Source organism: Rhagoletis zephyria, unplaced genomic scaffold (assembly GCF_001687245.7).
Source record: "Rhagoletis zephyria isolate East Lansing unplaced genomic scaffold, Rhagoletis_zephyria_1.1 Rzeph_scaffold_00153, whole genome shotgun sequence".
In the NCBI taxonomy this organism is placed as follows: domain Eukaryota; kingdom Metazoa; phylum Arthropoda; class Insecta; order Diptera; family Tephritidae; genus Rhagoletis; species Rhagoletis zephyria.
In genome coordinates, this window is record NW_016157237.1 from 44,472 (window position 1) to 67,464 (window position 22,993).

At 35.4% G+C, this 22,993-nt stretch overlaps 6 protein-coding genes across 7 annotated transcripts in view; 3 read left to right on the forward strand and 3 right to left on the reverse strand.

The window, feature by feature from the left end:
- Positions 1 to 742: 742 nt before the first annotated feature.
- On the reverse strand, positions 743 to 2,331 carry LOC108353968 (coenzyme Q-binding protein COQ10, mitochondrial). The gene is made up of 2 exons (XM_017605162.1): positions 1,748 to 2,331; positions 743 to 1,511 (listed from the first exon to the last, which is right to left on the reverse strand). The coding sequence occupies exons 1-2, from the start codon at positions 1,822 to 1,824 to the stop codon at positions 956 to 958; spliced, it is 633 nt and encodes a 210-aa protein (XP_017460651.1). The 5' UTR covers positions 1,825 to 2,331; the 3' UTR covers positions 743 to 955.
- Positions 2,332 to 3,050: 719 nt separating this feature from the next.
- Positions 3,051 to 4,199, forward strand: LOC108353988 (UPF0545 protein C22orf39 homolog). Its single transcript, XM_017605183.1, has 2 exons — positions 3,051 to 3,183; positions 3,237 to 4,199. Exons 1-2 carry the CDS (start codon positions 3,115 to 3,117, stop codon positions 3,633 to 3,635), a joined length of 468 nt encoding a protein of 155 aa, XP_017460672.1. The 5' UTR covers positions 3,051 to 3,114; the 3' UTR covers positions 3,636 to 4,199.
- Positions 4,200 to 4,586: 387 nt separating this feature from the next.
- On the reverse strand, positions 4,587 to 7,259 carry Adck5 (aarF domain containing kinase 5). Of its 2 annotated transcripts, none has more exons than XM_017605140.1 (7): positions 6,779 to 7,259; positions 6,091 to 6,700; positions 5,783 to 6,028; positions 5,563 to 5,728; positions 5,135 to 5,486; positions 4,876 to 5,040; positions 4,587 to 4,820 (listed from the first exon to the last, which is right to left on the reverse strand). In XM_017605140.1, the coding sequence occupies exons 2-7, from the start codon at positions 6,565 to 6,567 to the stop codon at positions 4,700 to 4,702; spliced, it is 1,527 nt and encodes a 508-aa protein (XP_017460629.1). In that variant the 5' UTR covers positions 6,568 to 6,700; positions 6,779 to 7,259; the 3' UTR covers positions 4,587 to 4,699. The 2 variants fall into 2 exon arrangements, with proteins under 2 accessions (XP_017460629.1, XP_017460624.1); XM_017605135.1 differs by having other exon boundaries at positions 6,756 to 7,259.
- A 49-nt stretch (positions 7,260 to 7,308) lies between these two features.
- PGAP3 (Per1-like protein PGAP3) lies at positions 7,309 to 9,287 on the forward strand. The gene is made up of 6 exons (XM_017605152.1): positions 7,309 to 7,873; positions 7,956 to 8,119; positions 8,181 to 8,333; positions 8,414 to 8,538; positions 8,630 to 8,971; positions 9,034 to 9,287. Exons 1-6 carry the CDS (start codon positions 7,735 to 7,737, stop codon positions 9,107 to 9,109), a joined length of 999 nt encoding a protein of 332 aa, XP_017460641.1. The 5' UTR covers positions 7,309 to 7,734; the 3' UTR covers positions 9,110 to 9,287.
- On the reverse strand, positions 9,165 to 10,101 carry LOC108353978 (peptidyl-prolyl cis-trans isomerase H). The gene is made up of 3 exons (XM_017605173.1): positions 9,879 to 10,101; positions 9,642 to 9,818; positions 9,165 to 9,569 (listed from the first exon to the last, which is right to left on the reverse strand). Exons 1-3 carry the CDS (start codon positions 9,960 to 9,962, stop codon positions 9,279 to 9,281), a joined length of 552 nt encoding a protein of 183 aa, XP_017460662.1. The 5' UTR covers positions 9,963 to 10,101; the 3' UTR covers positions 9,165 to 9,278.
- A 3,342-nt stretch (positions 10,102 to 13,443) lies between these two features.
- The window catches only part of Rpp25 (ribonuclease P protein subunit Rpp25), an 83,279-nt gene continuing 73,729 nt past the window's right edge, over positions 13,444 to 22,993 (forward strand). The window contains exons 1-2 of the mRNA XM_017605269.1: positions 13,444 to 13,590; positions 13,654 to 13,758. The gene's annotated coding sequence lies outside the window, so the exon portion shown is untranslated. The remainder of the gene's footprint in view (positions 13,591 to 13,653; positions 13,759 to 22,993) is intronic.

Consider the following 22,993-nt stretch of genomic DNA (forward strand, 5'->3'; position numbering starts at 1 on the left):
CTAATTGACGGCTAAACAAAATTATCCTTTGTAGGGCTAAAATCGCTTTGTGGGTAGGCTACTTTTCTTTGATCACTATTCTTCCATTACTAAAACGCACTCACATATTTGAAAGATCAAAATTATATTACCCACCCCTAGATGGTGTAGTTGTTGTTGTAGCAGCATACAAATTCCCCAAAGACTTTTTGGGGAGTGTTGCTGGAGTGACAGTCCTTGGCCAGATATAAATCTGGGTCGTTCCGGTTACGTAGACCCGACTGTCGTGGGAACGTAGATGGTGTAGTCTCCATAAACGATTAAGATCTCTTTTAAAAACATATCATATTAAAATTTTATTAGATAAAAAATATTTATATATGTACATTTTACATATGAATAGTTTAAGATTAATACCTAGAACTAAAAAACTATGGCCTTCGTTAAATGGTTTTAAACAAACTGAACAAGTGAGTTTTGGTTATTTTTATAATTACTTACTTTACTACTAGCTTTACATTAATTCCTTGAATTATTAAAAAATAATAATATGGATTGTACGATACACGAAATGAACTTAGCAGTATAACTTACAATAGTTTTAGCACTTCAGTTAATGCAATGAATTATTAACTCATTATGAAAAGAACTGCTTTTTGAGGAAATCTGGTATGCACCCATATGTATATATATTAGTAAACATATGTAGCGATATTAGTAAACATATGAACTGGCGTGACGTTACAGCGAAATCGGCCTATAAATAAATAAGAGGACTTTATTTTTTATTTTTCTTTTTTTTTGCGGTACTTAACGCTGGAAAGGTCCATATGTCCTAATGTAATATGTACATATGTGCTAGTTTCATTTGGCTGCATTGTTTATCTTAAATACTAAATAATAATAAAATACAACAATCACATACAAGCTCTTCAACACTATATTACTTAGATTTAACTTGTTCATTGAGCCTCGGTCAAGATCTTCGCCAAGACAATATATGCGATTTAATCGAAGGTGGTCCATATCGTCTCTCAGCTTCAGCTACAAATGCATGCTCCATTTGATCGCAAATTAATTCAAAGAATATATTTGCAATATTGCTATGTAACAGCGATTTGAATTCGAAAGTTACTTTGAAGTCGACAACACACGACTGGGGAATATCTTTCAGACCAGGACTAAAGCGCCATTCGTTTAGTAAAAAAGTGAATAATTTCCCATCGTTACAAACGGATCTCACAAGAGCTGGAGGTTTCAGCGAAACATTCGACGTATATTTTTCATTAAGTGGTGGGAAACCGACAATAAGATCAGCCTTGAACTCATCTTTTCTACGATTGTGTACCAGCGATTTTTTTACGTATGGTACAAATTCATGATAGTTTGGTACGTCGGCAACCACATCGTACATTTCCTTCATTGAGTATCCAATTAATTCCTTTTTTACATATTCCCGATTCTTATTCGTTAGGTCATTGAATGTGAAAAAGGCTCTTTGGGAAAAATTTGCGTTGCTACCTACAGCGGTGCTAGAAATACAAAATAAAAAAAAAAATAAAAAACAATTAAAAATAGATTGTAAGACACGAGTACAACAACTAATAGCAACAAAAATTCTACAAAAGTAGGTATATGGTTTTATGCTATTGAACTGGCCAAGTTACAAATGTGCATCGCTGCGATTACACTCTTTAAAGGTTATATAATTTTCATTGCAATTTCGATGAATTAAATAAGAAACTATTTTTTTACAATTTATACTTACGATAATTCCTTGCAAAAAAAACTTATAAATTGCTTATTTCCGAGCCACATTTGAACGTTTTTCAGCATTGTCCACATGAATAAACAGCAATACTAACAAACAATGCTCTCTGCTCCTGGTCCAGCGGATTCAAAACAATTACAATCGATTATTATTCAAAATCATTTTTCCTCTCCAAGTTCGTGCGATGAAATGAAAACAATAAAATATATGATAAATTCAAAACATATGTTTTCTCGTTTAATTGACAAAGTGCTCGCAGCCAGTGTGATCAGATAACAAAGCTGAAGTCGTTATTAAAAAAGGTTACCGACCGTCTGGAAAATCTCGAGACCCCTACACCTTGCATTTAAAGTGACTTTCGTAAGCAGTTTTCATTTACACGGTGAATGCAGACATGTCCACTTTTAGCTATGTTATCAGACATATTTATTAGAGATGTAGATGGTAGATATCCGGAATATGGCTTAACCGGCCGTTTTTCTGCTATCCGAATATCCGGCCGGATTTTGGTTATAGAAGATGCAGTTTAAAGATTTAGTTAATTTTTCTTTAGAATCAAATTACATAAATAGTATCTAATTGGTAATAGGTTCATTCCTTATCTTTTTGGACTAAAATCTGAAAAGTTTCAGAGCGTAAGCAAAATGCGCTCACTAAAAGAGAATAACAGGAAAAGTAAAGGAACGCAAAAAACCAAATTTTTAGTCCAAAGAATGGCAACAACAAAACTAACGTCAAATAAGAACAGAAATGTATGTACAAAACACATTCACACAAGCACAAGCACAATAAACACTTGCTATATCAGTTATTTTTTGCCTCCTTCCAATTTCAATTCATGTCTTTTACTTTTTAGATTATTCTCACTTTTAGCGTATTCTTTAATTTCGGTTAATTTAAATTCAGTTGAGTTTGACACTTTTCAGGATTTTGCCAGAAAAAATTCTTCTGACTAAATCTGACTACTTCGGACTGATGAGAGTCACTCTCACTGACTGTTGATCTCTCATTTTTGCTGTCATTTCCGAGTCATATTTTTATAAAAAATGATCGAAAATAAGATATTTAAAAATAGTATCCCGTATAGTAAAAAATTCGCTGAAGCTAAACTTTACGGACTGACTGCAGTTTTTTCTTGCCACAAAAAGTTTGATTTTTGCTCAAATCGTGTCCGTGCAGACCAAAAAATTATCAAAATAGGTCTTGAGCTATTGCGTTTTTTGCACGGAAGAAGAAGCAAGAAGCCAATGTCAATCAGTTGTTTTTATTTATAACTAGTTTTTCTTGGCTTTTTTTCTTTACTAGTTTTTCTTGGCTTTTTTTTTATTCACTAGTTTTTCTTGGTTATTAAATAACGATACAAAATGTCAATGAAAAATGACGCGAAAAATGTAGGAGACACTGATGCTCAAAACTTAAAAGACGCCTGGTCTGTGAGTAGATTCCTTGCGTTCGTGGATAATTTCATTTATAATTCTCCATACAGATTCGGCCATGTGAGGTGTATAACGATGAATATGATGATTGCACCAGCATCAAAGCGCGCTTCCATCAATATTTCATTCATGGTGAAAGTATTGATTGTTCCCAGTGGAAAACAGATTATAATAATTGTGAACGTTACATGAAATCCAACGGGAATGATGTAACAGCCGGCGAAGCCGTCATCCGTAGTGAAGCTGAACGGCGGCGAAAACGAATGGAGGCACACTATGGAAATACGACATGGAAAAAGCGAACACATCCTCCTGAAGATTGGTCGAAACCTTTACCAGAATGGTTAGCTAAGAAAAATGAAAATACATTTCTGGAGCTAAAGCAGATGGAATTAGATGGGCGTAAGCTAGCCGAAGAAACTGAAAAATCATACTGTGCTCTAATGTAGATAACGTATTGTATGCATTACTGAAGTGTTTCGGAAAAAACGTTAAAAACTAATTTTTGTAAATACATGTCATGTGCTGCATCCAGCTATGATAGTCCAACTTATCATTTTGATATAATTTACACTTTCCGATTTTGGCAACACAAGGATAGTGGTTGGCTCAGAAATACATCAAGCCAAAGCATCAGTATCTTTTTTTCTAAACTGTAGTTGAGGGAAATATCCAATATGCCCAACCACGGTTAAATGGCCTATAGCTTAGAAATAAAAGTGAACACACCCTAGTTTTTATTTTTGATAAAGACATACATATATACATGCCCCTTAAATTGGGACAAAAACACGACGGACACATCTGGGCGACGATGATAGTATTGACTTTATATGCACCACTTTTTGTGGCGCAAAAGAAGCATAGAACCATGATTCAAGGGAAGGTTTATAGCAGTAGTTATGAGAACAAAATGATGTAAGTTTCAAGAAGTAAGTGGGGCAAATCAGATTTCTCAAATAAATGTGAAAATAAATATATATGCTGTACCATGATACAAAAAAGAAGGTAGTTCCATTCATATGCCCAAATTTTATAACAGTATAAAAATTCTCCAAAGAGTTTTGATAAGTCTTACTGAAATATGAGTCGTTTCGGTTAGTTAGGTCGATGGGGTACGGTATCGTCGTTTAAAGTTCAAACCGCGTATCGTCATTCTGCAAAACCCGCTTTGCTGCCAAAAATTGGATTTGCTCACACAAGCTCTTGGCTAAATCCTTATCCATTCGTCCGGAAATATACTAGCCCGAAATGCGATTTGATTTTGAAATATGAGTGTTTTAACTCTCTAGAAAATAATTTATGCAACCTCACATACGCGGTTTTGTTTTTTTTTGGTACGCGGTTTTGTTCTTTAAACGACGATATATTAAGATAAATATTGATCATCTCTTTAGTAATATTTTGTGCATACTTTTAATACGTACAAACATTAGTAGACAAAAATAATGCTTAGTAATTAATAAAATTGCACTTAATTTATATATGTACTCTAACTCTCGGCTAAATGTTATCAATTGAAATCTTTTATTGCTATATCACTAAGTAACGTGTGTACCGATCCAGGGGCCCTATTTAATTTGTATAAGATATTGAGGTACAGATTGAGGCACGATAAACGAAACGATGATGCCCTAAAATATATGATTTAATTATATTTGTTCGGTGTAAAAAGGATAATTTAATTACCATAAGTTATATTCAAATATGATTCGCCTATAAAACCAAAATATGTAACTGTGAAGTGAATTGCATTTGGCGTAAATGCAATATTGTGCATATCGAGCCATTGTTCGAGGTCTGTCCACTACATCGCCATGCTGCCGGCTAATCGCGCGCACTGTGTTTAAATTTCTTTTAAAAGAAAATGTATAAGTAATTAACATGTACACGTGTACGTTCATCTATAATAAATTATATTATAAAAATCCATTGCACAAATAATTACCTCACAACAAAAAGCATGTTACGCGGCATCTCTTTGAGTGTACCCATTATTAGCTCAAAATTTTTTTTAGCAACCAGTCGAATGTATTCAATATCGCTTTCACTTAACTTCGTCTTAACACGACCACCATGAATACGAATTGGCTGTTGAAAAAGCACTTCGGCAAATTTCATGTGATCTTGGATACCAATTTTCTGAGCAGACGATTGCATTTTCTGCTCGTCTCGCAACACCGTCGCCTCCCAGAACTCACAGAGAGGTAAACGCACTGATTTTGGTACGAATTCGTAAAGGCCGTGATCTAAAAGTACTAATTCTGCTTGTCCTGATTTTTGATTTTTGCGTACATACACTAAAAAGAAAAATTTTCGTAAAAGCAGTAGAATGCAAATGTAACTAAATGTGTTTCTCTAAGAATATGTACTTACCGTTCCCCGGATGTGGATCTGCATGTACAAAGCCTGTATGAAATATTTGCTCAGCAAACATGTTGAATAGTTTTGAATCTACATCTTTTAAATCAAGATTCTCGCGTTGTATACTTTCAACATCACTCACTTTAAATCCGTTAATCCATTCCATGGTGAGCACGCGCTATAGAAATTAAGCATTTCAATATTTTTGAATATGTATGTTTCAGCTATTTACCGGTTTTGTAAATTCCCAGTAAATGTGCGGTATATGCACATAATTGAATTTTTCGAGATCTTTGGCGCATCGTTCTGCGTTCTGCCCTTCATTCACAAAATTTAGTTCTTGTACCAAATTTTTACGTAAGTCGCGCAATATCCAACCAAAATTATAATTTTTGAAAAATACTTCAATAACATCCTGGAGAAACATAATGGTTCCCAAATCACTGGTGAAACGTTTTTGCAAGTCACCATATTGTACCTGGAATAAAAATGTATGTACATATGTATGTACGTGAAGATATTCCTTGTTTATACATCTACCTTCACAGCTGCAACCTCGCCAGTTTTTAACTTTGCCTTGAATACTTGCGCCAGACTAGCAGCCGCTACTGGAGTATAATCGAATTCAGCGTAAACATTTTCCGGAATCGTACCAAAATCCTCAGAGAAAACACGCTGCACATCAGTTTTAGACGTAGGTAAACATTTGTCTTGCAATTGTTCCAATGTACTTGTATATTCTTTTGGTAGTATATGGTTAATAGCAGCAACACCTTGGCCAATTTTAATGTACAGACCACCATTTAGCAAGCATGTCTCAAGTAAGCGTTTCGCGCTTTTTAAGTGCACATGCTTTAATTGCAAATCATAGTCTGCGTCGTTCTCATGTTGCTCAAGGAGTATATAATCGGCTGCAATTAACGAAGCCGTTTTGAGTGAGCGCAGAAAACGGATGGTAGCTCCACTATAGATAAATTCATTAACAACTGCATCGTATACAATAAAACTGCTTAACATTCCCAACAATCCAAGTCCAAAGTAAGATCGACTATGTACGACCCTTGTACCGCCGTAGTGCTTCACATTTTCTCGAGAATGAACAAGACGGGTCTTATTAAAATTCCTCTCGATATTGTAGGTGCGTAGAAATCTATGCCAGCGGTTACACTATTAATAAAATAATCCGTATGAATTTAGATACGTACCTTTGTTGAAACCTAAAACTTACAAATAATTTGCTCATATTTAAAAATTAAATTAGCAGACAATAAACGTTTGGCTATTTTCGATTTAAGCTACTTCATGCACAATATACCCCGAATTTTGCGATCAAAACAAAAAACATATGCGTCATGCGTTTTGTTTATTTCACTTTCAACTTTTTCCATTTCAGCAGTGTTGTAAATTAATTAACTAATTAAAAATTTTACCAAATGTTTACATACGAAATTTTTCTATATCTGGCAATTGAAATTCATGATCCATTCTCTAATGAGTATTTTGAAGACATCTTTATACAATAAAGTTATAGCCGGTAGCGAACAGATGTCGGCAACACTAGTTGTGTTTTCGTATTATCCAGCAAAAAATATCCAGTAACCAAATTTCGGAGAGCAAGCCAATATTTACCCCAATGAGAGAAATAGGCAAGAAGGTATGAAAACGCAAAACCAGCTAGAAGTTGCAAGTTTTATGAACAGCTGATTAATTTGTTATTTTCGGACGCAATTTTCTAAGAAAAATAGTATTTCGCCATCTTATTATATATTTAAATATGCTCATTTAGTCAATTGCAACTCTAAAAGCACCACAAACAATTCTTTTGGTAATGTAAATTGCATTAAGCCTCATGCCATCAGCTGTTTTTCTTACTAATAAATAGTTACTAGTAAAAATGTATCCAGTAAAACTCCAATTCAACTTACAAGTACAGCTGTAATTTTTGCTCTCTCTTTTGCTGGTTTCTTGCAAGTGTTTGCGTACGAAAACACTATCCAGTAAAATTAGTACCTGATTTTACTGGATAGTGCGTACGCGAACAGGGCTACTGCTTTTTATCCCCACTCATTCCAAACCAGCACAAAAATCGATAAGGTACGAAGGTTTGGGAAAAGAGTGGAATAATGCTTAAAACAAAGTGGTACGAGCTTAGTTTTTTGGGAAATAGTTAAAATAATTATTATCATGTCTAGTTCAGTGTTACCCTATATATATTTTTTAGTACTTGCGTTCTTAGTATTAGGTTGCCACGGCTCTATTGGAGATCGTACACAATTCTTTCACAATTGTAGACAAAACTGCGAACGGCAAAATTGTAGTGCAGGTAAATTGAAAGTACACTGGAAAAAATTAAGTCCATATATACATGGAAACGTAGAAGTTAGAAAGTGCGAATTTATATTTAGATGGCGTAGAGATTCAGGAGCAGGCCGTAAAATATTATCAACAGTCGATATTCGACAAAGCGTTTGCTTGGAACTGTGCGGATGAATGCCAATATGGTTGTATGTGGCGCACAGTGGATGCGTTTGCAGAACGCGGTTGGGACGTACCACAGTTTTATGGAAAGGTAAACCAATTATAGTTAATATTAATAAAGCAATCATATTTGTATTTTAAATTGTGCATAGTGGCCATTCCTCCGTTTTCTTGGTACTCAAGAACCAGCCTCGGTGTTGTTTTCTATTTGTAATTTGGTTGTTCACATTCGCATGCTACGACGCTTTCGTACTGAGGTGCGTCCGGATAGTCCATGCTATAAGTTGTGGCATATTTTCTCATTTGTAAGTACTTACAAGCATATGTACGTATATTATTTCTACGGTTTAATACGTATTATTATAATTTGTATACGATCTTACAGGTATGTATTAATGGTTGGATATGGTCGACAGTTTTTCACACAAGAGATTTTCCTGTGACAGAGTTAATGGATTACGCTTTCGCTTACAGTATTGTACTCGTGTCACTTTATTGTATGGTTATGCGGTGGGTGGAAACGATATACCTACATTTACTATCATGTAAAAATGGATTTTGGCGAAATATATGTACTTACATATGTACGTTTCAATTTCAGGATGATATACCGGCAGTCGCTCATATTACGAGGCTTAATTTCATTGGTATTTGTCTCGTTCTTTGTAAATTACTTTGCGTACCTGAGCTTAGGCAAATTTAGTTACTCTTTAAATATGACGACAAATATTGTTACTGGTATAATCTCCGCACTGGGATGGTTTGTTTGGTGTTATTTGGAACGACATCGGCGTGCATATTACCGTAAAATTATCCGCTTCTATATTTTATTCGGCATGTCTATGAGTTTAGAGCTATTGGACTTTCCACCAATTTTGTGGCTTATAGACGCACACGCCTTATGGCATTTGGCTACAGTTGCTGTCATCTCGCTTTTTTATGAGTAAATACAAATCAAATCAATACTTAAATTTGTATTTTATATTTTTTTACACATACACGCAGTTTTATAATTGACGACTGCCGCTCACTTTGGAAGGAACAGCAGTTTGAAAGTGGAAAGCTTGGCAAGCACATCTAATGAGTTCATACATAGGCTAATTCTTCCTAAACTATTTTGTGATTATGAGATGCTGTTTTGTAACAAGAGGTGTTTTAGTAAAATTTTATTTTGCCAACTTAAGAAACAAAGATTTACTACAGATATCATGTATCAAAATTTTAATATTATGTATAATATACTACACTTTCTACATTTGTCCGCATTGTGATATTGTTACTGGCAGTTTGGGCTTATTGTTTGGACCAGTGGGAACGTTTTCAATTTTTCTCATAATTAATAAGCCATCTAAAACGCGACCAAAAACAACATGTTTGCCATCGAGAAAATTGCATTTTGCACAAGTTATGAAAAACTGGCATCCATTTGTATCTTTTCCGCTGTTTGCCATTGAGAGAAGGCCTGGTGAATCGTGTTTCAATGTGAAATTTTCATCGGAAAACGTGCCACCATATATGCTCATTACACCAGTGCCATCACCCTGAGGAAAATAAGTTGTTGCCAACACATCTCTGTACGTATATACAAATGCATATATTGGTCAATTACTTACGTGCACAAAGTCACCACCTTGAATCATGAAATCTTTAATGACACGATGAAAACTAGCTCCCTTATATCCCATGGGCACATCGTCTGGACGGTATTCTCCAGTGCAAAGTTCACGAAAATTTTCTGCAGTTTTTGGGACTGTGTCCGCAAACAGCTCGAAGATCATTCGACCGATTTCCTAAATAACAATCAGATATGTACATAAGTTCCTGGCTGAATAGTTTGTTTAACAGTTTACCGTCGTTCCAACAGATACGTCAAAGAAAACTACTGGGTTATTGGGATTGCGCAGTTGCGACTGAATTTGATTCCAAGTTGGCATATTTTGAATTGTATTTATAAAATGGTTATTCTTATAAATTCTGATTTTTATTTAACTTAATTACCGAAAAACCATTTTCTTCAATGTTCTTTTTGTTGAATTGTTTACTTTCGTTGAGAGACTAGAAATGCCGTTTTTAAATCGATTAAATCGAACAATTCCGAGTCGATTATTTTGTCGATTTTTTAGTTCGGATTCGAATCTTGAATCGATTCAAAAAAATTAGAGAATCGACAATTGATTTTTCATCAATTGCTGCTTATTGATCTACGGTTTACGTCATAAAATCTATAAAATTTAAAACATTTTAATTGGAGGCTCTTATCGAGGGTATTGTGTGAAAGACTGAAGACCACCGTCAATGAACTGATTGGGCCTTATCAGTGTGGCTTTAGGCCTGGCAAATCCACCATAGATCAGGTATTCACAATACGCCAAATCTTGGAAAAGACCCGCGAGAAAAGGATCGACACTCATCACCTATTTGCCGACTTTAAAGCGCTTTCGACAGCACTAAAAGAAGTTGCCCAAGGCGAATTTATACAAGGTGGTGTTACTGGCGAATTTAGATTACAACAACGACAACCATATGTATTTTGTATGGAGGGTGTTATGTCAAATCTCAATTCGCTCCAAAGTGTACATGTATTTTGTTTTTCCCAAGGTGTATTTAACAAGGAGGGGTTGGCCGTATATAAGTAAAAAATAACACTAACAAATTATACGCTGATGTCCATACTGTCATTGGTATGAGTTACAACAAACACATCATTTTGACGTAATGGCCTCCACGGCGAAAAACTCAGCTGTCGCCCCCAACACCACCTTGTTTAATACACCTTGGTTTTTGCTTTTGATGAGTGTGCGGTCAAATCAGTAAAAGCAAAAACAAAATATATGTAAGGCGAAGAAATCAGTAATAAAGTTCAAGTTATGTCGATTAAAGGAAAACTAAAGCGAACGTCAACACGCTTTACTTTAAGGCCCGTCCACATCAAGAATGATAGAATACAAGATTGCGCCGTCCTGGGCGTTGACATTTGTGTACCACAAGTAAACAAAGAATAGAGCGAAAAGAAGACCGAGTTGAAACAGCCAAAGCTGTTCACTTTACTGCGAAAAACGTGTTTTAATTTTGCTAAATGCGAAAATATTGCATTTTTCACCTAATCTATTAGAGAACAGTGAACATTTTAGTGCACTCCATTGCTTTGTAATTGAGGCTGCTTCAGCAAACGTTTTAGTGCACTCCATTGCTTTGCAATTAAGGCTGCTGCAGTTTTCTGCGGGACTGATTAGTTAACTGCGTGGAGCAGAAACAAAATCATTGTGAGGAAATGCTGTTAATATAATAATAGAGAAACATTTCGAAAACGGCTTTGCCGTGCCCTGTGTATACAAAATGCACCGATTCGTCCCAGCGCTACACTTGCATCTACGCTTCTTGCATCTTGACGGTTGTCGCAATTTAACACACAGCACTTCATTGTATTAGTTTTTACGCAGTCTTCAACTCAAAAATCACTCACAAATTGCAAATTAACACGATTTAAACTGATTTTTCACTTATAATTCAAATTTCTCTTTCGCTGGTTTGTAAACAAAGGTTTATTTACAAGTTACCACAACTGTCAAAATCGGCAAAACCAAAGTAGCGGTACTACTGACGGCGCCACCTTTGTTCGCTGCACCGTGCGTCCACATAGAACTTTGGCGTTGCGTTGGCGTTGGCGTTGCTTCAACAGCTGACTATGAATATATGAATTCAAATGCAGCCGTCCACATAGCCAAAATTCGACAACGCTCACGCCAACACAAAGCAAAAAGGTGGCCAACTCTCAACTTTTCGCGTGCGTCGCTCGTCAGCTGTTGCGAATAAATAAAATTATGTGAAATATTTTTCCTTTTTAATCAAGTGCGGGCAAGAAATATCGTTTTTAATGCAATTATTGATATGAAATATTAATTTATCTGTCGTTAATATGTTAATTTAGTGGCCCAAGGATTCGCTGCCAACCGTTCATTGTAGCAAGCATACTTTTAACGTGCGTTCTGTCAAACCAACGCCAACGCGAAAGTTTTATGTGGACCGGCCTTTAATGGCTGAAATGAGGGGCGAAGTTTACCATGTTCAAAAAATTGATTACCTTTCGATTTTCTTTTTGCTGTATCTCAGAGGCGAATTACGATATCGATACAATTTTTATTTTAAATAGTAGTAAATTAAATGTACATTAAGAAAAAGCTTATTAGAATGCCATCAACCCCTAAATGAGGAGTTGCAATAAGGGGTGAATGGCTACAACCCAGAAAATTCACTGAAATATAGAAAATAGATAGAGACATGAACATAGTGCAGAGAATTGTGCGAGAGAAAAAAGCAGAACGCAAGCGAGATTTTCAAGCATGTGAAGACGGCCGGTAATGAGAACATAGCTGTCAAACAACAAAAATGACAGTTGAAAGCAAGCTCGGTATGGGAGAAAAAGCATGCTTCGTACTTTTTGCGGTCTATACGTGCGGTTTCTCGCATGCGTCGTCCCGCAAGCGAGATTTTCCAGCACGTGAAGACGGCCGGTTACGCAGAATTCTTCAGAGTAGCAACATCGTTTATTTTGGAGGCAAATACAGATTTAGAGGCAGCCATTTTTCATTTGAAAATAGTATACATCTCTTTATGCAGGTTTTCTAATTTTCTCAAACTTTTAAGAGCCTGCAAGGCTTGAACCTTCTTGTTTGGCGACATTTTACAAATAAAAAAGTATGCTGTCAAATGCCCAGTCAACCAAACTCTATCTCGCTTGCGATAGAAAAAATCAGAACGCAAGCGAGATTTGCAAGCATGTGAAGACGGCCGGTAAATTATTTTTGTTTCGATTCAAATCGATTAAAAAATCGATTTTTTTTATTTCAGTCTGGCATCTCTAACACCGGCTCGAGCTCGCCGCGCAATGACAGCTGTCAATCTTTATAACCAGTGTGACCGCGGGTTTGAGAAAAATTGTAGCAGAAAAGAGGCTTAGAATGTATCAATTATCATGGCACAATAAATAATATGACTTGTCAATTATCATGTTTAAATGATGCTTCAATTCGTTCTAAGTCAAACCATGTTATTGGACACACACATGTAAGCCCATTCTTAAATAGAATGGAAACTTTTAACCGAGCGACAATATATCATATTTTTAATGCGAGTTGAGAGTTGTTGAGTCGGGTAAAGAGTGCATATAAACACGCATTTGTCCACACGGTTATTTCATGCAATTCCGTATGAAGTAAAATATTTAAATAATTCTTGAAATTACATTTAGACTAAGCTTTGTTAAGATATTAATAGCTAATATGCTTTTTTCATGGCTGCTTGAGTGTTTAAATATTATTCTTCCATGTTTATTATTTTCAAGAATTGACAAATGTATTACAAAAGGACTTTCTGACAGTTTACTCGGGAGAGTGGACTTACGATTTCGCATAAAATGCATCACACGGTCACACTGTTTATAACAGCTGTTTGTAGCACACGCTTTTCGAATTTTGTTTATTGCTTGCTGGGGGAATAAAGTGAAGTGCTTCATAGCCTCGTTAAATTAATAAAAGCTGCCCAATTTCGATTAAAAACTTTAAGGTACATATGTATATCGTATCCATAATTCACAAAGGCCTTAACCAAAAAATTTTAATTTTACAGGAGCGGCGAGAAACAAAAATCACGTTATGCACACGTATACGGCGTTTTAAAAAGTGGCCTCACTCCGTTGTTTTTAGTACTAACACTTTAAAATTTATAGTGAAGGTGTGTTTTATATATCCCGGAAATGTTTGCTTATTTGTACAACGATTTTGGGGAGGGGCGGAGGGGAGGGGGCGTGGCCCCCCAAACCCACCTTAAACGAAAGAGGATGGACAACGCTTTATGAAAAGTCATCCCTACCCCCGTCAGCGCCCCTAAAGACACTTAGGAGCTCGTTCCCACGACAGTCGGGTCTACGTAACCGGAACGACCCAGACTTATATCTGGCCAAGGACTGTCACCCCAGCAACACTCCCCAAAAACTCTTTGGGGCATTTGTATGCTGTTACAACAACAAACAACACTTAGGAGCTGTTTGAAAATAGGGGAAATTTGGATTTTTTCAAGAAGGATTATAACCCTTACTACTCCTTTTTCTGCTGCCGAAGAAGAGGGGCTGAACACTTTTTGCAGACAGCACCTTTCTGCGTAGGCAGCCTTCGGACGCACTTAGGGATTATAACCCCGACTAAGTAGAATTTTGCTTTCTGTGTTGCCGAAGAAAAGGGGCTGAATACCTTTTGCACAGGACACCTATCTGCTTTAATTTGCATATGAAATAGGGCATATTCGAGCTGGCTGTCAAGATAGGTCGATCTTTCACTCAGCAGTCGATTTTTTGTTGACTTCATTACGGAAAAAACGCGCTCAACAAAGCATGTGAGTGCCGCAAGAATAATAATATGAACTTACTTATATTTCCAAACATTTTATTGCCTGTTGCGGTTTTCACTCCGTAAGTAATTATCCAAAATTATTCAGAGTCGGATGGAAAGGTTCTGAGAAAAGTTATTCCATGGGAAAGTTAAATGATTTAAATATTCAGTTTCCGCTACTTTTCTTTCCTTCAAAGTTAAATAGTGAATTGGTTCACACACTTTTCTGGTGACAAAATCAAAGCTTTTTTAAAAGTATTTAATTTACTAGGTAATCGTTTTAAAAGTTCTTCGATTAAACATCTTTGTGTCTTTTAATATGCTTCTTAAGTCAAGTTTATCACGCAGTTCATTAGCCTCTTCTGTAAAATTATGGTAGAAAACTAAGTTTTGTATATTATTATAATTGAGAAAAATTTATTTGAAGGGAAAAAATCGCCAAAAATTGCTGAAGGCGTTTTTCTAAATTTTTACGCGCAAATATCCAAAAACATCGCCAAATTGGCGCGAAATCGCCAAATCTGGACACTGTCAAACTCCAAAATATGCAAAAGAATGAGAGACAAAAGAAGATAGGATATAACCCCGTAACATTAAAAATATACAAAGGTGTTCTCTGCAAAAGGTGTTCAGCTCCTTTTCTTCGCAAAACAGAAAGGAGAATTCTACTGCCTGAGGGTTATAATCCCTAAGTGCGGCCGAAGGCCGCCTACGCAGAAAGGTGTTCTCTGCAAAAGGTGTTCAGCCCCCCTTCTTTGGCAACACAGAAAGGAGAATTCTACTGCCTGAGGGTTATAATCCCTAAGTGCGGCCGAAGGCCGCCTACGCAGAAAGGAATTTTACGTAAAAATACATTTGTTATAAAGAATTTTTTTTTTATAAAAACTTGTTTTTTCTATTTTTAATTAATTAATTTAATTAACCCCCCTCCTCCCCCTCCGCCCCCACCCCAAAAACGATGTGAGGCTGAACACCTTTTGCAGAGATATTTCGTGGATATTTTTTGTTTGACAGCTCAGCTCGGAAATTTGGATGAAATACCATATTTCCAACCAACATTATTATTAAATTAGTGCACAGATATAGTAAATTTTATATTCGAATTACGCACAGCACTCCAAAATCGTTGTACTAATGTGCAAACAGTACCCGTTTCGAACAAAGTTTTTCAATATTGTGTGAAAATTAAGCGTGGTAAGTGCAACAAGTAAGCTAACCCAATTTGTTTTTCTGCTACTGGGTATACATTTGGCTGAGCTTTATATTACGGAACAAATAGCTATATCATTCAAAGTATACGGATTTTTTTATAAATCTCGGTGGGGATATTAATGGAGGTCTTCTCCAACTGAATTTATCACTTTCACAATGCTGCTGCAAATTTTAATTTAAAACACCACTTTTCGCTCATATTTCCAGTAATATGCTATCCTTAAAATCTTCGCATGCGTTTGTAATACTTTCATTTACATTCATTAAGTAATTGATTAACTTTCATAGTGTATTGGAAATACCCTCGAGATGGGTTCGGAAAAAAGCCATAGTAACAAGAGAGAAAGTCATTTTCGAAGGGAAATAGAAGACAATCACTCTCTCTAATTAAATTTTCAATTCGATAATGGGCTGGATTTCGAATTCATAATGAAGGAAAAATACATTGGATAAAGAAGGTTCCGTTTTGCTGGAGAATGGTCTGGTTCTCGAATCGAATACTAATCTATCCACATTAGTTATCGAAGGTGAAGCTGGAAAACAAGATTGGTTTTCCAATCATTTTCGAATTGTTAACCAAGTCCAATGTTTATTGGGAAATGACAATTCGTCGCCTGGGTAAAAAATTGTCGTAAGCGTTATACGTTCGTACGTAACATACGACAATCTTTTTCCCAGGGAATTGACATTTGAGTATGCCAAGGCAGAGTTGGCTTTCCAAAACGGAACCAATCGAGATTTCTGCGAAAGTATAAGGAATTTCGTCATGAAACTTGGTGAGGATATTGGGGGAGGCTTTCTCTACATGAATTGATCACTCTCAGAAAGAAGTTGCTAATAGTATTTAAGCAATTTGTTGTTAAATAATCTTAACTAACACCCCCAAATTTTTTTACAAACCCTGCAAACCATTTTTTCAGAGTATTCTGCATTGTAAAGAAATTTTAAAGAATTCGTTAAGATTTAATTCGATTTTTTTGCCGAATTTTCTAAAATGAAATAAATTACGCACACACACGAAATTTCGGAAGAAAATCTGTGAAGAAACGAAAATATGGGTGCTATGTGAAGAATATCTTTCAGAATTTTTCCAGAATTTTCTTTGTTTTTCGTACAGAAATTTCTTTACGAGTTCGTGTCAACCACTTCATATAATTTTCTTTGAAAATTCGTAAAAAAATCGTTACAGAAATGAGATACTCCTAACGATTTCCTTAAGATTTCGGGAACTTGGGTTTGCATTTAAATGCCACTTATCACTTATATTTTGTGTGATATATGATATTTTCAATGTTCACGTGCGTATTTTATACTTTTAATATAAATATCTATATATGTACATATATTCATCAATTATTTAAGTAAAATGCGTTTATAAATTCGGTCACTCGTTTTAGCACTTTTCACAAACAAACAGAAATAACAATGGCCGACAGTAAGAGCAAGTGTCTGCTGTCATACTTCTCGAAGCTATAAAATACACCTATAAACTGTATTATTGTGGTTTTTTTTATTGATTCTTTAGTTTTTTTAATACAGCTCCATATATTTCGAAAATTTTTAATTAAAAATCGCGCGATTTTTTATTACAAATTTTCGCCTGCTGTGATTTTTATTATAAAATCGATACTTCGATAAATAATGAAAATTTTTAATTAAAAATCGCGCGATTTTTTATTACAAATTTTCGCCTGCTGTGATTTTTATTATAAAATCGATACTTCGATGAATAATGAAAATTTTTAATTAAAAATCGCGCTTTTTTTTTATTAAAAATTTTCGCTTGCGGCGCTTTTTATTATAAAATCGATACTTCGATAAATAATGAAAATTATTATTTATGAATTATTATAAAATCGATACTTCGATAAATTATGCACATGTTCAATAAAAAAGCGCGCGTTTTTATTATAAAATCGATACTTCGATAAATAATGAAAATTTTTAATTACAACTCGCGCGATTTTTAATTAAAAATTTTGGCATGCGGCGTTTTTTATTTTAAAATCCATACTTCGATAAATAATGAAAATTATTATTTATGAATTATTATAAAATCTATACTTCGATAAATTATGCAAATGTTCAATAAAAAAGCGCGCGTTTTTTTTATTAAAAATGTTCGCTTGCGGCGCTTTTTATTATAAAATCGATACTTCGATAAATAATGAAAATTTTAATTACAATTCGCGCGATTTTTAATTAAAAATTTTGGCCTGCGGCGTTTTTTATTTTAAAATCCATACTTCGATAAATAATGAAAATTATTATTTATGAATTATTATAAAATCGATACTTCGATAAATTATGCAAATGTTTAATAAAAAAGCGCGCGATTTTGTATTATAAATTTTCGCCTGCGTCGCTTTTTATTATAACATCGATACTTCGATAAATCGCGCTATAAATAATTACAATTTTTAATAAAAAATCGCGACTTTATGAGCATTTTTTTATTGCTTCCGTTGTTTTTTTGCATTTTTTGGTATATATGGCAGCACCGACATTTCAGTTCAATTGGTGTACAAAGGAAAAAGTGAGGTTGAATTCGGTATTATTTGCAACTTTGGATGCGAGTTACTTAAAAACTATAAGCCTCCGGAGGGTGGAGTCTTCAGATTTTGAATTCGAAAAAGCTCCACTATAATCCCTAATATTTTTTTTTACAAAGCCTGGATCCGTTTTGGAAAATTTTTCCGCCGCGAGTATTAGGTTAACCTGCCTGATTATGAAAACTTGACTTAACTCAACGGAACTTAGAACTTAGAAAATCAAAATGAAACAGATTTGGACGTGGCATTAAGTTACATTAATCTTCAGCTGTTCAATTATAAGCATTATCCATTTAAGAGAATTTTTAAGTGAGAGGCTGTAAGTTACGTTAAGTTGGCATAATCAGACCAATAGCCGTTAACCATTTAATACATAGCTCTTTTGATATAAGGTAACTCACCCGCGTGGCATATCTTACATGAATTGGGGTATTCGGAGAAACTTCCAAGCACCTTCTTATCGCATTATTTAAACCTATTTGCAAATTTTTTGGTTAAACCCCCCGGAGCACTAGCAAAAGTCGAGCCAGCATATTCACCTTTTGACCTAATGAAGGATTTGTAGAAGTTTAAAGCAAGTCTTGGCTCTAGGTCAGATTTGATACTTGTTCGTTTATTAAGGACATTGTTGGCAGGGAGGATCTCTTTCTTAACATACCCTACATAATCGTTTATGGTTGCATTTGCTCTGACTATCCTGCTTAACCACTTAATTTTGGAAACTTGTTCAACCTGCTGTCCATTAATACTAAGATGAAACTCTCTCTTCGTATTATTGTTTAAATACATAAACTTAGTTTTGCTCATATTTATTTTAAGATTTAGGGAACTGCACAAACTAATAAAGAGAATTATGGAGCTTTTAAGGTGGTCCAAGGTGGTTAGGGCAAAGTCGTCAGCAAATTGAAGAATCCTAACATTTCCATCCTCAACTGCATGAAACACAGCTGTATAAATACTAAACAGAACATGAGATAAGCAACTACCTTGGGGTAAACCATTCCCACCCGTAGCTTGTAACCGCAGACTTGTCTTTACGATTACTCGAACGTTTGCCATCGCCTACCGAGAGGCGACCGCTGTTAAGAAAAAACCTTTTTTCTAACTTTTTTTTGCAATGTTGCTTTGGCTTGAAAACAGGCCCTGGCGAGTGGCAGCGCGTACTGCTTACCACTACACCACAGCGGCCCCGACTGATATGGGGTTACTAATTTGACCAATCATTCAACCTTCCCTGAAGGAGAACTGGACTTGGCTCGTTCACCATCTCCTCATCATCTTCAGAAAACGATAAATACAAATATTTTCCTGCCTCATCCCTACGCTTCTTATTGTCACTAATTTTTTCCTTTCACTCCTCGCTCTACATATCCTTTTTGCTTTAGCACCAGTTTAGAATCCTCCCATATGATATGGTTTAAAGCTTCACGTTTGTCAAGTGGAACACTTCGAAGAGCTTGGCGGATTGGCCTTGCATCCCCAGTATTAATGCGATGTTTCACAACGTTGGTCCTGCCTGGTTTGTAACGGGAGTGGATGCAGGGATTCACTGCCCTGAACTGAACGTCAGGCGGACAGTAAGGTTACCTGACAATTGCAGCATATTTTAAGCAGAGATTATCTCAATGAGGATAGCAGTAGAGCTAGCCTACATCCAAACGGCAATCAGTTCAAAAGTAAACCTATACGTAGACTGTCAGGCGGCACATCCTTCACATCCGGGAAGGCATTGACAGGCTAGCCACCGGAAGAAAGATGCATATGTATTGGGTGCTCGACCACAAGTGAATTGGGGGTGACGAAACAACAGATGAGACTGCCAAGAACGCCACCAATCTGACTCTCGAACAGACAAACTGCTTGTTACGGCTACTAAAGGCAGACTGCAGAGTTATCACCGGATTGCTTACGGCGCTTATCCTGGCAGCTGCTTATGCACAAAAAATGGGTATTAGTAGCGTGGACAGGTGCAGGAAGTGTCGTGAGCGGGAGATCAGGGAAACCTTGGAGCATCTTCTCTGCCGATGTCCTGCACTGTTAAAAACAAGACTAAAATGCTTGGGAGCCTACCAATTCGAGAAGTTAGAAGACATGTCAACAGTAGAGCTGAACTTTCTATTGACATTTGCAAAAAGCGTTGACATCCTTTGTGATGTCTACTTTAACGCGTAAAAACGAGTTCCAACTGGCAGCGCTAAGGACCTACCGGTCTATAAGCTGCTCAACGCCGGCCAGATTAACCTAACCTAACCTAACAACCCATAGTTTGTTTGTCCCCAAATCTCTGTCAATCTTCGCCCAAACAACTGTTTCCGACTTCGGTGGAATCTCTTCGCTTTCCTCTAGGACCAATCGCTTGATGCTGTATAGATTATCACAACCACAGCTGAGATGCAAATAACTAATAAAATGTAGGCGATGTCACGCCCCCCTTTCAAGATATGGATCTTTTAACTTCCTTTTTACTTCAAATATGTCCTTATATATCGAGTTTGAGCATTCTAACTTTATTTGTTTTGAAAATATGACAATTAAAACGTTTTTTCGAAATCCCCGTTAAATGGGAACTGGCAGAATTTGCAGACGTATTAAGTTCCATTTAGCAGTACTTACTAGACAATATTTTTTCAGAAAGAAGCTTGTGTACCAACTTTGAAAATTGTAGGTCCATTTTTACTATTTATGGCAGAGTGTTCAGATTTGGCGATTTCGCGCCAATTTGGCGATTTTTGTGGATAGTTGCGGGTAAAAATTTAGGAAGTTGCCATTGGCGATTTTTTCCCTTCAAATAAATTTTTTCCAATTATAAAACTATACAAAACTTAGTTTTCCACGATAATTTTACAGAAGAGGCTAAATAACTACGTGATAAACTTGACTTAAGAAGCATATAAAAAGACTGTCAAAAATGTTTAATCACCCTAATCGAAGAATTTTTGAAACGATTCCCTAGTCAATTGAATACTTTTAAAAAAAGCTTTGATTTTGTCACCAGAAAAGTGTGTGAATCTCAAGAGGGCAAGTTTCAGGGAACTACCAATTCACTACTTGACTTGAAAGAAAAGCAGCGGAACCTGAATATTTAAATATTTTAACTTTCCCATGGAATAACTTTTCTCAGAACCATTCCATCCGACTCGGACGAATTTTGGATAATTGCTTACGGAGTGAAAACCGCAATAGACAATAAAATGTTTGGAAATATAAGTAAATTCATATTGTTATCCTTGCCGCACTCACACGCTTTGTTGAGCGCGTTTTTCCGTAATAAATACAACAAAAAAAACGACTGCTGAGTGGAAGATAGACCTATCTCGGCAGTCAGCTCGAATACGCTCTATCTCAAAGAACTTTTCAAGAACGCCCTATTTCAGAATTCGTTTCAAAAACGCCCTATCTCAGCTGCCGATTCAAAAACGCCCTATATCAGCACATCTTCAATACATTTTGAAGTGATTGGGCGTTCTTCAACCAAATTCTGAGGGTGCTTTTCAATAAAATTCTGAAATAGGGCGTTCTTGAAAAGTTTTTTGAGATAGGGCGTTTTTGAGCTGGCTGCCGAGATAGGTCGATCTTCCACTCAGCTGTCGAAATAGGATGAGATTGGAAAGCCGGATTGTGCGATTAATCAATTAATATGAGTTATAATAAATTTAATAATTGCACAGTCCTATTGCAAAATGTGTTGAAACTAGGGCTGTACTATTATTCGATTACTCGATCAAGTTGGTTAATCAGTTATTCGGTTAATCAATTACTCGAATAATCAAAATTTTGATTACCCAAAACGATGATTAATCGAGTTACTTGAAATATAATTACTCAAAAAAATTAATTTTGCTCGTTAAAAGAGTTTGCTTTGGAAAAGGCTTATTTTCTTTTTTACACTCTGAGCGTGTGTGAATCGGTAACAAAGTTCGCGGCGAGTAAATTTTTGACAACTATGAGGTGAATAAAATTTCACTAGCTCATGAGGCTAGGGAAATTTTTGACAAATGTATAGAAAATTTCGACAATCACAAAGATTGTTGATGTGTGTAGTTTTTCGTTAAATAAAAGCTTAAATTGGTAAATTGCAATCAACGATGGTAGATGTTTTCTCAAAATATTAATTTCACTTCAATTTGTAATATTTTATTCCGCATAAATCTGAGGTTATCAAAAATTTACTGCTGTCAAAAAAAAAATTAAATTTCACACAGCAGATTGGCAAAACTGTCTCACCATAGTGAGACAGAACCCCATAGAACTTTGTTACCGATTCACACACGCCCTCTGTATATGAAAAAAAATAATAATTTTAATTTTTGAAAGCAGAAACGTTGTTTTCAAAGTATCAAGGAACTTCAACTACTTTATATGTAAAGAGTACTTTGAAATGCTGATTTTTTCATTTTACTCATAATGTTGATTAATCATAAAGCAAATTACTCAAATATTTTTGTTTTTGGTTAATCGAAATCTTGATTACTCGAGTAACTGAACTTTTGGGTAATCATAATTTCCAATTAATCGAATAATTGAGTTATTTACTTTATGATTAATTAAAATTATGAATAATCAATTAATCGCACAGCCCTAGTTGAAACAAATATTTTTAAAAAGTATGCGTATTTTAAAAGAAAATTGTTTGTACATCACTATTATATACATAAGTCATTTTTAAAATAAAAGATTTTTTAAATCGTTTTCATGAATTTTATTAAACAAAAATTGTCGATTTTTGGTGAAAAAAATTCGGAAATTGCGTTTTTTTTTTTTTAACAATCTGGACACCCTGGTTTATGACGCTCCTACTGTGCCTGAGGACGGCTAGCT